We start from the raw sequence: 14,274 nt of genomic DNA, 5'->3' as shown, positions 1-14,274 counted from the left end.
ACCAACAAGCCAGCCTCATACAATCCAAGAGAACTCGAAGCCGTTCCTATTCAGGCTGACAAGATGGGCCTCAAGCCGAAAAACACTCGTCGGTCGATTTGGGCCCTCCCCCAAGCGGCAACAACCATCGCATCCGCTTGGACCCCCGTCGTGGACTCCGCCACTGCTGTGCTTCCTGCAAGCGTCCCAAAAATCGTATTGCACGAATGCACTGTGTGTAAAAACCTGGTCGTGACAAGCAATGGCCTGGATATGAGCTTTCACGCAATGAATGCCGCTTCACGCTCGGGCTGCCAATCATGTTCACTAGTGGCTTGTGTCCTGCGAGAGTACGAACTGAACCTCACAACGGACGACAATGTTCATCTCTTTGTTGAAGGAGATGGTACGCTCAAACTTCGATTTGACAGTTCCAGTCACGAGGATACAACGGAAGAGATTGATCTTTTCATCTTCGAAAGTAAGTCGTTATATTTCGAAAGCAGGTCAATCGTTACTAAACATAACAGACAGTACCTGCCCATGGCCGTCTATAAGACCGAGACGACTAGAGCCCGCGAACTCTAATGCAACATTGTCCGCGGATCAAATAACGAACTGGCTGGAGAGTTGTAGTACTAATCATGCCAACATGACCTGTGGCCACGCATCGACTCCAAAACCGCTTCCAACGCGGCTACTACACATAAGTAAACACCAGAAACTTCAACTGTACACGACGTCTTCGAACGAGCGAGGTTGTTATGTCTGTCTCAGTCACTGCTGGGGAGGTTCGGTCGCTTTGCAGACGACCCGCAAGACGGAACTGCAGTTTCACGACAACATCGAATGGCATTCCTTGCCTCGTACCTTCAAGGATGCTGTCGATCTCACCTGGCGTCTTGGGCTGGAATATCTGTGGATAGATTCATTGTGCATATTGCAAGACGATCTCGATGACTGGCGACATGAAGGCAGCAAGATGGCTTCCATCTATTCGAACAGTTTCGTCACGCTTGCCGCAACGAAGTCCGCTAACTGCAATGGCGGCTTCTATACGGATCCTGATACTAATACGACTGATGCGAGACGTAAGATACGCCACAAGGGCATGGAAGCCTTTGCTCTGCATAGTCAAAGGTCACTGCAGCATCGAACATTCGGCGACGCAAAGCTTCCACTACTCACTCGGGCTTGGGCATTCCAGGAGCGTCTGCTGTCTCCAAGAGTAGTACACTTCGCCGAAGAAGAGCTGTTTTGGGAGTGCATCGGAAAAGGGTCGTGCGAATGTGGCGTGAGCAGCTCGCAATCATGGTATGGTCTTAGCAAAAGTAGACTCACTGGGTTTCTTTCGATGGAATTTCCACAGACGCCTACATCAAGCCAGACAGTCGGTTTGATGGCCAAAAAGTGGTACGAAATCGTGAGCTATTACTCAACGCTCAACCTCACGTTTCAGACTGATACTTTACCCGCACTGCAGGGGATTGCTAAGCAAATGCAACTCATGCGAAGCGGTTCTTATGTTGCTGGCTTGTGGGAAGACACTATCGTGGATGATCTGCAATGGTTCCACAGGACTGACGGTCCAAAAGCTCGCGCGCACCAATCGCCTAGCTGGTCGTGGATTTCACAGACAGGAAGCGTAAAGTGGGTACATGACTTTGGAATCACCAACAAGAGCATGGTCCACGTCACTTCAATCACTGTTACACCAAAGGGTCTGGATCCGACTGGAGAAGTTCGCGCAGGATACCTAATCATCTCTGGCAGACGCGTGAAAGCTCACCTTGAAATCACAGACGAGACGCCTCCCAAGGTTCTTCTGAGCAAGGTATTACAAGATGATGGCACGAGTATGCAATACACTCCTCCATCTCAAATATGGGCATGGCGGACCGAGAGAAGAATGTCGTTGTATACTGATATCACGATTAAGGAGGCGATGCAAGTGGAGCTCTTTGAGTTAGCTCTAGCTCTAACCACCCCCAAAAACTTCGGCGAAGACTCAAGATCAAGAACCACCTTCCTTTGTCTTCGCTCGGTCGAACGTAATGTTGCTAGTAATGGATGTCCTGGCGAGGAAGATATCCCTACTTTTGAAAGAATTGGTCTTGGGCATTTCTTCTTTCGTGAAGAAGCAGATACGTATTTTCGGTACAAACCTAGCACTATTAGGCTGATCTGAGTCTTGTTGTCTTTGCCGTTTGCGAAGATTGCACACCTCGAAATCTGGTAGGTTTGCGGCAGCCAGGTGTAAAGAAACATGCGCGCACCGGATAAGTCCTACATCTTACAAGATTATTGAGGTTGCAAGTAACTTCCAAGTACGCTATGCCATCAACCATGATACGGGAAACATAGCCGCTTGTACTCAAATAGAAGTGGAGAGGACAGACCATAACTAATTGCGGGAAACAACCCCAAATTCCACTCCACCACCGCTAGCAGCAGACGACAGGACAACGAAATGATTACCCGACGTCGCGATAATCGTACATGTACGGCAAAGCTGAATACGAGAGGCACACCGATATATTATCGCAGGTTTGATGTCAGTTGCAGTGTTCGCGGATCCTTCCGATACCGCAGGGTGACGGGCCTTTTCTTATCATGCCGTATCTGGTATCTCGGATGAACCCCTCCACTCCTCCATGCCGATCCCTCCATACAGGCATCGCTGCCGAACCACTCAAACCCCGGGCGTATGCCCCGACACGAGGCGAAATAATGGGTATTGGTCAGAAAGAGCAGGGAGTTTATCAAGAGGACCATGCGCGACGTGAGATAGACAGCGGAGAAATGTTACCTTGCACTTGCTACCACCGTGCGACGCCTGGATAAACGGCTGCGTCAGCGCTTGGCCTCAGGCTGCATGTAACTCCACGGGATGGGTGCATTTCTTGCAGATTTTATAATCGGAGAAGCTAGCTTGCGGTGATCGTACTTAAGCCTGTGGACGCAGTTGGTTCGTTCGACATTGAGTCGCATTGCACCTTCCTTCACGACAGCCTAAGAAGCGCAGCTCGGTCGCGTCGCTCCAAGCTAGGACTTGGTCAAGCATCGAGGATATCTCAACACTTCCTCGACTCTCGGACTGTCAGGATGTCGACGAACAAAGACCCAGAACTCGCGAAGGACGGCCTTGAAGTTACGGCATCCCTCTCCTCCTCCAAAGATGCCAACGCGCCCGTCCCAGTCGAAGGCACGACCGAACACCTACCCACATACGAGCACGAGAAGGCTTTGACATGGAAGTTCGACCTGCGGATACTGCCCATGTTGGCAGTCATGTACCTCTTCAACGCGCTCGACAAGGGTAACTTGGGCAACGCAAAGACGGACAACATGGACAAGGACCTTGGCTTTGTTGGAAACCAGTACAACATCATGCTGAGTATCTTCTACGTACCGTACGTTATCTTTGCGCCGCCGATTGGTATGCTGGGAAAGAAGTACGGACCGCATCGCGTGCTGCCGATCATGATGTTTTGTTTCGGTAGCGCAACGCTTCTTGCTTCAAGTGTGCAGAACTGGAGTGGAATGATGGCTTTGAGATGGTTCTTGGGTGAGTACATGGATTGAGACCTCGAAAGGTTACATGACTGACAGTATACAGGTATGGCTGAGTCCGCCTTCTTCCCGCTTGTCATCTACTACTTGACTACCTTCTACCGCCGAGGCGAGCTTGCAAGGCGACTCGCACTGTTCTACGCTGCCTCCAACATCGCGAACGCATTCTCAGGCCTTCTCGCCTTTGGCGTATTCCAGATCGAATCGAAGCTCGACTCGTGGCGCTATCTGTTCATCATTGAGGGAGCGCTTACAGTCTGCTTCTCATTCTTCGCCTATTGGTACCTCCCCAAGAACGCATTTGAAGCCAAATTCCTCAACGAATCGGAAAAGCAGCTTGCGTTTACCCGTATCCAGATTGACTCGTCATCGGTTGTTGACCAGAAGTTTGATCTGAAAGACGCGCTTGGGATCTTCAAGGAGACCTCGACCTACGGTTTCCTCGCTATTGAGGTCTGCCTGGGTGTACCGCTACAGTCTGTATCGTTGTTCCTGCCCCAGATTGTAGCGCGACTTGGCTACGACAAGATCAAGACGAACCTCTACACCGTTGCGCCCAACATTGTCGGAGCTGTCGTGCTTCTCATCCTGGCCTTTGCCTCCGACCACACACGTCTCCGCTTCCCTTTCATCGCCCTCGGCTTCTTGCTGACGTTCATCGGCTTCATCATCTACGCCACCATCGACGTGGAGCACTCCCTTACCGTCGCATACTTCGCCTGCTTCATGATGACTTGGGGAACATCCGCACCTTCTGTCCTCCTCTCAACATGGTACAACAACAACGTTGCCGACGAGAACCGACGTGTTACCCTTACTTCCGTTGGTGTGCCGCTGGCGAACTTGATGGGTGTGGTCAGCTCCAACATCTTCAGGCCGCAGGATGCGCCCGAGTACATCCCCGCGCTGGCCACCACTGCGGCTTTTGGCGCGACTGGATGTGTGTGTGCCGCGCTGCTAGGTGCTTATATGGTCGTAGACAACAAGAGGAGGAACGCGAAGCAGGGCGTCAACCACACTGCTAGGGATGTATCGACTGAGAAGCTCAGGGATGGACCTAAGAACCCAGAGTTCAGGTGGTTCTTGTAGGGTGGGCATGAAGTTGAGGCTGCTCAAAAAGTGTCTTTCTTTTGGATTGAACACGTCGACTGTATCATTTTTGCAACAAACGCGTGCCTTTGGATAGATCTAGATACCCTTTGAATCCATGTTTGCGTCTTCAAAAAGGAACACACGCGAGCCGCGCATTGATCCGATAGCGGGAAAGCTCCTCCAGCACGGGCGTGACCGACATGGTCACGCGTCACCATCATCCAAACCAGTGTGAGACAGGTTGGGAGGATCAACGCGGACTCGAACAGGTCTGGAGCCTCCTTTGCCGTTAGGTCAGCTACTTTGCATATTTTCATCTTGATTCAGGCTCCATAGTGTACGATGGTTTCCATGAATGAGGTGGATGCAAGAAGGAAGGCGAGTTGCAGCACAAGACGCAGCTGCAAGGGTGTTTCCGTCCAGGGATCGTCGAGAACGCGGCCAGCGTTAGCGCCATCTCTTATCGCCGAGGCAGCTGCTACATCACCCGTCACATAGCCTCACGCGCCTCACTCGACAGTCATCACGGGTCGCAGCTCAGAGCTGCCTAGTACCTTGCTGTCGCTGCATCTATCTATACTCTGTTCTGCCTTCATCTCTTCTGAGGTTCATCTGGACACTGGACACTTCTTTGTCCATAGCCCATCACTTGCGACACCGCGTCCGATAAGCGTCGCTGAACTCCGGGAGCTCGACTCATCACTACCATGGCGGTCAAAGCTGCAGTGCCATTCCTGGTGGCCATGATGCTGCTGACAGGTGTGTGTAATACACTGTTAACCAAGTACCAAGTATGTAAACCTTCCCATGCAGCCGACTCGAAGTCTGGTACTGACCGCGCGCGACCAGGACATGCAATGCGTCGACAACTGCGACTCTCCCTCGCCGAAATACCGCCAGCACTTCGAACAGCCCGTCCTTCAGACCCTACAGATGTTTGTGGGTGAAATGGGCTGCTGGCTCGTCATCGGCCTATTCACCCTCTACCAGCGGTACGCGAGCGCGAAGGCAGGCTACGAGGCCATCCCGGACAACGATGGCGCTGCTACACCAGGTTCAGATGATAGCGAGACCGGCGCTGTTGCCAACCCGCTGAAGCCTGCGCATCCCGATGATGAGGGCAGGATACCACTCGAGGGACGAAGCATCTTCTTGTTGGCGCTCCCAGCATGCTGCGACATTGCCGGAACAACGCTCATGAACGTTGGTCTGCTGTTCGTCGCAGCCAGTATCTACCAGATGACTAGAGGTGCTCTGGTGCTTTTCGTCGGTCTGTTCAGCGTCTGGTTCCTCAAGCGTCATCTGGGACTGTACAAGTGGTTTTCGCTCTTTGTTGTCGTTACTGGTGTAGCGGTTGTTGGACTCGCAGGCGCCATCACCAAAGACGACAAAGCATCGCCCGGGCACCAATCCATTCACGATGATACCACTGGCTCCGTTGGTGCGCAAGCTGCTACTACTCAAGCTGCCATGACCATCATCGGTGTACTGCTCATTGCTGGTGCGCAGATCTTCACCGCGACGCAGTTCGTGCTCGAAGAGAGGATTATGGAAAAGTACGCCATGGAGCCGATCAAGGTTGTCGGCTGGGAAGGTGTGTTCGGCTTTTTGGTTACGCTCATTGGCATGATCATCCTACACTTCGCAATTGGAACTGGATACTTCAACGCGAGAGAGGGATTGTACCAGATGACGCACTACCGCGCTATCGCAGTATCGTCGGTGTTGATTATGATCAGCATTGGGTATGTCTTCCAACCTCTTCCCTCACTCTATCTCTCACTGACCCGCCACAGTGGCTTCAACTTCTTCGGTCTATCCGTCACTCGCACCGTCTCTGCCACTTCGCGCTCGACCATCGATACTTGCCGCACCCTTTTCATCTGGATTGTGTCGCTTGGCCTTGGCTGGGAAACTTTCAAGTGGCTCCAGGTTGCAGGTTTCGCTTTGTTGGTATACGGCACGTTCTTGTTCAACGACCTCATTCGCCCACCGCTAAAGGCGTGTGTTGAGAGGAAGGCTGAGCCTCTGCTACCTGAGGGTCCGATCGAGCATCTCTAGCCTGTGGAGAGGAATGGAAGCAAGGAGGGTGAGGAATACTGTATATATCGTGCATGAGATTGGCGTTGATTGGCGCATGGTAAGCTCTTCTACGTGGGCATCGAATATTATCTTTTGCATCAGGCCTACATGAATTACGTGCGTTGACATTCATTAATCGTGAGACCCCGAAAGCGCCTCCTCGTGCGAGGGAGATACTGGAGAAAACTCTTCACTTGATCTGATAATAAATGTGAAAGAAAAGACAGTGTAGACTCCTAAGGTCTCTACTTCTGCTGTTCTTGGTAGGGAGGGGCTGTCTAATCATGGTCGGTGGTGGAGGTGGTCCGAGCGGTCCACACCACTCGCTTAATATTGTGATTCCCAAGTCCATCAACTACGACTTCAACAACGGCTCGACCTTTCTGAACACCCACGCCCGGAGTTCAGATACGCCCTTCCAAAGTTCGACAAAATGGCCACCACTCAAACCACCATGTGAGTTTATCCGGACGCCTCTGTGACGCGCAATCGGGAATGAGTACTGACGGCCTGCAGCTCCAAGAGGAGAAAGTTCGTAGCTGGTACGATATACCCTTCCCACACGCAGTAGACGGAGAATAGAAGGAGATGGCGATCATTGGTGTTGCTGCATGGCAAAGAGCCTGCGAAGCCTAGGATGTGGAATGCGAGGATCGCGGGACATTGCGCACACAGAACGGTCGCTAACATGACCCCTCACAGACGGTGTTTTCTACGCCGAGCTGAACGAGTTCTTCCAGCGCGAGCTGGCCGAGGAGGGCTACTCCGGCGTCGAGGTCCGCGTCACCCCCACCGTCACCGACATCATCATCCGCGCCACACACACCCAGGAGGTTCTCGGAGAGCAGGGTCGCCGCATCCGTGAGCTCACCTCGCTCATCCAGAAGCGCTTCAAGTTCCCCGAGAACTCCGTTTCCCTGTACGCCGCCAAGGTCCAGAACCGTGGTCTCTCCGCCGTCGCCCAGTGCGAGTCCCTCCGATACAAGCTTCTCAATGGTTTGGCCGTCCGAAGGGCTTGCTACGGTGTGCTGAGGTTCATCATGGAGTCTGGCGCCAAGGGTTGCGAGGTCGTCGTTTCCGGAAAGCTCAGGGCCGCCCGTGCCAAGAGCATGAAGTTCACCGTACGTACACACACGTTGGACGCTTCGCAATGACATACTGACGTTATCTAGGACGGTTTCATGATCCACTCCGGTCAGCCTGCCAAGGACTTCATCGACCACGCCACCCGCCACGTCCTGCTCCGCCAGGGTGTGCTCGGTATCAAGGTTAAGATCATGCGCGGCTCCGACCCCGAAGGCAAGGCCGGCCCATCCAAGACTCTCCCCGACTCCGTTACCATCATCGAGCCCAAGGAGGAGCAGCCCGTTGTCCAGCCCATGTCGCAAGACTACGGTGCCAAGGCCATCGCTGCTCAGCAAGCAGCGGAGCAGGCCAGGCAGGCCGAGCAGGGCGAGGGCGAGGCCCAGCCAGCTGGTGGTGAGGGCTACTCTGAGGAGCAGTAGGTTGATACTTTGCTGCGGGCGCAATGAGGTTACGAAAAGGCATTTAGCGGAAGGATATGATGCCATGACGAACCCTGACACATCTTCCTTTGCACATTCGGAATGGACTGGGCTGCTTTTTTGACACGGGAGGGAAAGGAGTCTGCACTGCTTTACTGCTATGTACTCAAATGAAACCACCCAAACATCAAAGATGGCTCTGACCATGAGTATGTTCTGATCGACGTCACTGCTGTCTCCAGTACATCTTCTGACTTTACGTATTGCCCATTCATATTGATTCAAAGGTGGGCTGATGTCATAGAACGTGCATGTGGGGGCTGTCACAATGTCCCACACGTGGTGTCTTTGGAATTCTAACGTACGCAACATTTACAGCTTCGCACCTTATACAAGAAAAAAGCTGAATAAGTCTAGAGCCTACATTAACTTTAGGTCACCTACTTTGCATGTTTTTATCTTGATGTAGGCTCCACAGTGTTCGGGAGAACGGCGATATTGCTCATATGCTGGCGAACACAGCCAAGCTACTCATGACCTTACCGTCGTCACCAACCATCAGATTCCACCCACAGCTGCTGCCCAGCCCAGGGTTCGCGATCCAAGCCGGCTCCCAGTAAAATAGCCCAGTACCCTTGCCATTAGGCACAGCAGCCACACGCTTCGCAACTTCTTTCATCCACTGCGTCTGTCCATCCACACTAATCGGAATACTCTTCACATCCGCAGGGAAAGCATTTGACGGGTTTGGGCAGTAACTCGGCCAATTGGTCTCCACAACCATAACCTCCTTGCCATACTTCTTCGCCATGTTGTTCAAACTGGTACTGAGCGCAGACAGCGTAGCAGCGCTGTTGTAAAACGGATAGTAAGACACGCCCTGAACATCGTAGTCTGCAGCCGATAGCCCGCCGCCCGAGCCCAACACGGTGTCGTACCACCACTGCTGCGTATCCCATTTCCAGCCATTGTCCAGATGAATCATGATCTTGGGCTTGGGGCTCATGGACGATTCCTTGATGGCTTTGGATGCGGATTTGAGCAGGGCAGCGACATTCTTCGGTCCATCGGTGCCGGAGAGCTGGCCGATGGGAAAAAGGAGTCCGGGTGTGATTTCATTGCCAATACTGACGAGGTTGAGGGCGATGCCGTTGGTAGCGAAGGTGTTGAGCACGTTCTTCGTGTAGTCGTAGACTTGCTTGATGAGGGCTTCGCGGTTTAGCGATTTCCACGCTGCGGGCACGACTTGTTTGCCTGGGTCCGCCTGCAGAGGTAGAGGCACGAAGTCAGTATTTGTTTCACATGCACTTCGTACAGTCAGAACTTACCCAGTTGTCGCTGTAGTGGAAGTCGAGGTAGATGCCTAGGCCGGCTGCTTTGGCGCGCTTCGCGAGCTTAATGTTGTAGTCGAGGTTGTAGTTTCCGTCGGATGGGTTCACCCAGATTCGTTGGCGCACGGTGTTTACGCCGCTGTTCTTTAGGATGGTCTCGAGGGGCTGGACGGTACCAGCGGCGTTCTTGTACTTTTTACCGGCCGCTTCTTCGATCAGGAGGGAGGACCAGTCTGCGCCTTTGTAGGGGAGCGCTGCGAGTGCCGTGCTGGCGAGGAGGAGGAGGGCTGTGAACCGCATCGTGAGAGTGATCGATACTGAGATAGATGCCCCTTACCTTTCCAAGGATACAGCAGCTATATACCAGAGAACATCCCGTAACCTGTTACTGATCAACGGCGTTTTAGAAGTACGGACAAACCTCTACATGTGGCAACGCATCCCCTCCTCCAATTTGCACCGTTAGCTGCACGCATCTGAACGTGACACCAGAACACTAAACAAAATGCATGAACAATAGTACTTCCTCCAATAACACCCGGTGCCACTATACAAAGCGCAGTTTCGAAACATATGGACTGCCGAAGCGAGCTTTGCCGTGTGGGGAAGTTGGCCGGGGTAATGACAAAAGCCCCGGAGGAAATCTAGCCTAGGATGCCGCGGAACACGTGGGAGCGGGCGGAGGAACGAGTTCCGGAACAAATAGCTTATGAATGCCTTGCTAGGCTCGTAGTGTTGGGCAAAGGTTTTGGGAATGGTGTTTTGTCTGGGTGAGTTTGTTCATATTGAAAGTGGCACGACTGTGACAAGGATCCTGGAAGAAGTGCGCAAATGGTCTGTGAGTGAAACAGACCGAAGACGTGCAGGAGAGAAAGCATCGGGGCAGTTGTGGGCATTATTTATACAGCAAACCTACAGGATATGGTGACAAAGGCGCGATTTCTGCTTTACTGGTCGAAGTTCTTGATCTCAGGCATCATGCCGAGACCCTTTCCTTCCTGTTTTGTGGTGCCTTCGCCTTCGATGACGCCTCCCGCTTTGCGCTCGTTGACGTGCTTCCGGAGCAGGCTGAGGATCTCGCTGCCCTTCCACCTGCTAGGCACAGGCCTGTACGCGGGCTTGAAAGTGCCCACAGTCTGCGCCCACTCGCCCTCTCCAGGTTGTCTCTTGCGCTCGTCCTTCTCGGGCAGCTTCGTCTGTGCCGTCGCGTCCATGCCCTGTGCATTGGGGTTGGACATAGCAGCGCCACCACCCTCAGCTGTCTCGTGAGACGTAGGTGTGGGTTCTTGAGTCGCCCAGTAGTAGATATCCCAGTCGTTCTCGTCGAGGAAGGTGTCGTATTGCTGCATCAGGGAGGGAGACATGGTGCTTAGGTGGGCATCGGCGAAGGTGCTGAGGAGGAGATCACTTTCTAGGGTTCCCCTCTTGCGGCTCTGATCTGATTGTGCGTTAGTCATGTTTCGTCGCGGTCACCAAATCGTGTAATTCATGGGGAATATGGAACGGGCAGTGTATGAACGGACATAATAACCTCGCACGCATGGTGTTCGCGTCCTCGCCAGTCCTGCGGATAGGTTCGACCTTGAACTTGGCGCCCTCCATCTCGCCAACACCCAGTTCGCTGTTCGCTCCGCTGACGTCCTGGTCCTTGCTGCCCTGTGTACCGCCTGTCATGCGCTCAGTGTTCTCGGGCACAGAATCCTTGGGTGTGAATTTGGCGTCGGCGTTGGTGATCAGCTCGGGCGGGGCTGCGTCATTGCCAATCGAAGGCATCTCATTGGCAATGGTAGATGTGGTGTTGGTCAGGTGAGGGTTCAGAGGTCTCTCGATCTGGTATTTGCGGTACGTCTCGGAGGTGTCGTTTGTGCGCTTGTTGAGAGCTTCAAACTCATTGCTACGGATGGTGGAGATGCTGAATGTGCGGCATTGGGTGCGCGGGAGGGAGAAGAGAGCGCGCGACGAGCGAGCAACTAGTCTTGAGGACGCCATGGTGCAGAGAGTCTGTCGTGAGGCTTCAATTGGTCTTTGGACAGATTGTAGAAGGTGGTGTTGCCGAGGGTCGTAGAAAACGTCACCGGGCCAAAGCTCGCTCGAGGATTACTAAGACGAAAATGAACCCTGTGATCGCCTCGTGAAGTCTATTACTCCTACACATCACCCAATAGCATCGGTCATTCAACGCGCAAATCCCGCGACATAACCGATACCATCAAAGGCGACCACACGTCCGTAAAATTATCGCACCCTCACGGGTGATGGACATTCGCAGCAACGGTCTAGCGGTATTGGCCGCGCATCGCATTCACTCCCACGCTAGGACCGCTTTGGATGAACGTCTGCCTCAGTGCCTTCTTAGTCCTTGTTTAGGTGCTATAAGCCAGTACGTAGTTGCCAATACGGGAGCCTAAACAACCGTGCAGTTACGACCAGCCAAATGTATCCGTCAATGTACTCCTCAGTATTACTGCAACTCTTACGCTCCTCAACCACCCTTAGTATGAGACTGGTCACCATTGCGTTGCTTGTTTTCTTCACAAATGACCAACCCAACTATCAACTCTAATCTCAAGTTCCTGAACAAGGATAAGCAAAACGACGATACTATGGAGCAAGCAGACATCAAAGCCCAGCAGATTCGGTGCTCCAGTCTCGTCACATTACCGGTCGAGGCAATGCCCAAAACTACCACTTCACGCCCCCCTCTCCTCGCTCTACCGGACGAGATCAAGTTGATGGTACTGTCCGAATATTTACCTTACAACAAGTTCTTTGTTCGCCCGGATTTCGAGGGACACCAGCTTCATACCTTCGATTTCGCGAAACAAGTCTTGCCACTCTTGATGGCCATTCCAAAACTGAAGTATCTGGTTTACGACGTGTTGTTGAAACAGAATAAGATCCTGATAACGACCTCTCCTCGTGGTGGCATACCATACCCTCCGGGGTGGATAAACGCGCTAATTCCGCGACTATGCGTGCGCATACACATGACTGAGGATGGTATACGATTTCTACCAGCTAGCGATGGGGAGGCTTGGGTTCAAGAAGCTCGTCGATATCGATATCAGACTTACGGCCGCAAGGATGAAAGTCATCTTGACGGAGCCTACACTCCTAACACGTCGGTCCAGCGAGCCTCTAGTACCGCATGTCGCAGTGGTCTTAAAGAATATGGAGTCTATCGTATTCCCTTTCAAGACCATCTCAGTATCTTGCGCATATGCTGATAACGTAGGCTACAGAGATAGCTGGAGAGATTTGTCGGGTCGAGCAAGCATACTAGGTGCATTCGCAAACAGACTACTGAGCAAGATCGGCCTAAACGAGGGAAGAACAACCGAGGATATTTCGGAGAGGTATAGCTGCTATAGGAACAAAGATGGCTCCATACTGAAAGGTGACGAAGACGCGGTGTGGCCTTATGAGCCGGCTTGCGAGTTGTTCAAGTACACTCACGTTTTACGAATGACAATCAAGTAGGACACTGGCTTGTGGAACAAGCCCGCAAGAGCTCTCAAGATCGTGCCTGGGGCAGTGTGTAACCGCCCAGATCATTGAAAAACTTGCCGCCTCTCGCCATAATGTCAGAAATCTCTTTTCCTAACCAATCTTTCGTTGATGTAGTTCTTGGCTCTTCGATCTCTCTGACCAAGCTGCCTGCAACCTGTGACTGGATCAGCACTACTTCTTCGCTACATGTCGAGTCATCTTAACTCACCATCATACTATGACCCTGTCTTGCAGGATCCACGCTTGTAGACACGATGGCATTAGCGACGTCCTCGGTTGTGTTCGCAGGTAGACCACTCTCTTTCCACTTCTCTGAGTAACCCGAGGTAATATGCGTAGGGGTAAAGAAGGGTGCAACGACATTGACTCGGACGCCTAGCTGTCGGGCAACGGACTGTGATGCTCGTGATAAGCCCACTACGCCATGCTTAGAAGAAATGTATGAAACTACTCCAGTCCCGCCAAAGTATCCGGACGTTGAGGCGATGAGTACAATAGAGCCTCGTACACCGTCCAAGTCCGGTGGATTTGACTTCATGGAGTACATGGCCATCCTGACAGCTACATGATGTCAGAGATAGACCAGGAGAGTACTAGTGAGTCAACGCAGCTCACTGTTCATAGTGCCCTTCAGATTAATGTCGATGACCCTACCAGCTTCAGTCGCCTCCATCAATTCCCCATGTTCGTTCTCTTCGAAGTCAAAGAACCCCTTACTCTCCATCGTCCCTGCATTCGCAACGACGATATCGATTTGACCGAACGTCTTTTTCGTCTCTCGAAAGAGAGCTTGTATATCGTGCCAACTAGTGACATTGGTGGGGTGATACCGGGCCCGTGATGGCTCTGTGAGAGATGCGATGAGGGCATTGGCAGCGTCACTGGAGGAAGGAAGATCAGCTATGATGACATTGCAGCCATGGCCATGATAGGTACGGGCTGTTTTGGCGCCGATGCCGTTTGCGCCGCCTGTGATGATGACAGTCTTGGGCTTGTTGTTGAGAAGGTGATAGCACGAAGCGCTTGTATCCATGTTTGATCCAAAATTAGCATACCACCCACTCTGGTTTTCACATATTCCAGCCTTGTTTTCGCGTGTATGTGGGTGGTTCGAGAGAACAAGCTGCCCTCCGGGGAAAGACGCCTTTCTCCATGGGGCGTGGTGATGGGTGGAGGTCTACCCCGCTTTAGCGCGACGCGCC

The 14,274-nt window shown here is 52.5% G+C and overlaps 7 protein-coding genes across 7 annotated transcripts; 4 read left to right on the top strand and 3 right to left on the bottom strand.

Moving 5' to 3' along the window:
• Nucleotides 1-3,084: 3,084 nt before the first annotated feature.
• On the top strand, nt 3,085-4,641 carry J4E86_001918 (uncharacterized protein; the record flags this gene model as incomplete). The annotated part of the gene is made up of 2 exons (XM_051442481.1): nt 3,085-3,547; nt 3,599-4,641. The coding sequence occupies 2 exons, from the start codon at nt 3,085-3,087 to the stop codon at nt 4,639-4,641; spliced, it is 1,506 nt and encodes a 501-aa protein (XP_051306069.1).
• A 710-nt stretch (nt 4,642-5,351) lies between these two features.
• Nucleotides 5,352-6,705, top strand: J4E86_001917 (uncharacterized protein; the record flags this gene model as incomplete). Its single annotated transcript, XM_051442480.1, has 3 exons — nt 5,352-5,435; nt 5,494-6,389; nt 6,441-6,705. 3 exons carry the CDS (start codon nt 5,352-5,354, stop codon nt 6,703-6,705), a joined length of 1,245 nt encoding a protein of 414 aa, XP_051306068.1.
• Nucleotides 6,706-7,159: 454 nt separating this feature from the next.
• Nucleotides 7,160-8,231, top strand: RPS3 (40S ribosomal protein S3; the record flags this gene model as incomplete). The annotated part of the gene is made up of 4 exons (XM_051442479.1): nt 7,160-7,182; nt 7,243-7,268; nt 7,429-7,847; nt 7,899-8,231. The coding sequence occupies 4 exons, from the start codon at nt 7,160-7,162 to the stop codon at nt 8,229-8,231; spliced, it is 801 nt and encodes a 266-aa protein (XP_051306067.1).
• A 502-nt stretch (nt 8,232-8,733) lies between these two features.
• On the bottom strand, nt 8,734-9,862 carry J4E86_001915 (uncharacterized protein; the record flags this gene model as incomplete). Its single annotated transcript, XM_051442478.1, has 2 exons — nt 8,734-9,495; nt 9,560-9,862. The coding sequence occupies 2 exons, from the start codon at nt 9,860-9,862 to the stop codon at nt 8,734-8,736; spliced, it is 1,065 nt and encodes a 354-aa protein (XP_051306066.1).
• A 647-nt stretch (nt 9,863-10,509) lies between these two features.
• Nucleotides 10,510-11,551, bottom strand: J4E86_001914 (uncharacterized protein; the record flags this gene model as incomplete). The annotated part of the gene is made up of 2 exons (XM_051442477.1): nt 10,510-11,000; nt 11,086-11,551. The coding sequence occupies 2 exons, from the start codon at nt 11,549-11,551 to the stop codon at nt 10,510-10,512; spliced, it is 957 nt and encodes a 318-aa protein (XP_051306065.1).
• Nucleotides 11,552-12,099: 548 nt separating this feature from the next.
• On the top strand, nt 12,100-12,924 carry J4E86_001913 (uncharacterized protein; the record flags this gene model as incomplete). The annotated part of the gene is made up of 3 exons (XM_051442476.1): nt 12,100-12,537; nt 12,581-12,793; nt 12,862-12,924. 3 exons carry the CDS (start codon nt 12,100-12,102, stop codon nt 12,922-12,924), a joined length of 714 nt encoding a protein of 237 aa, XP_051306064.1.
• A 152-nt stretch (nt 12,925-13,076) lies between these two features.
• On the bottom strand, nt 13,077-14,105 carry J4E86_001912 (uncharacterized protein; the record flags this gene model as incomplete). The annotated part of the gene is made up of 3 exons (XM_051442475.1): nt 13,077-13,226; nt 13,281-13,633; nt 13,688-14,105. 3 exons carry the CDS (start codon nt 14,103-14,105, stop codon nt 13,077-13,079), a joined length of 921 nt encoding a protein of 306 aa, XP_051306063.1.
• Between the last annotated feature and the right edge of the window lie 169 nt (nt 14,106-14,274).

This window comes from Alternaria arbusti (genome assembly GCF_024043155.1).
Source record: "Alternaria arbusti strain BMP 1465 chromosome Unknown scaffold_2, whole genome shotgun sequence".
In the NCBI taxonomy this organism is placed as follows: Eukaryota; Fungi; Ascomycota; class Dothideomycetes; order Pleosporales; family Pleosporaceae; genus Alternaria; species Alternaria arbusti.
This window is presented reverse-complemented; position numbering and strand designations above follow the sequence as displayed.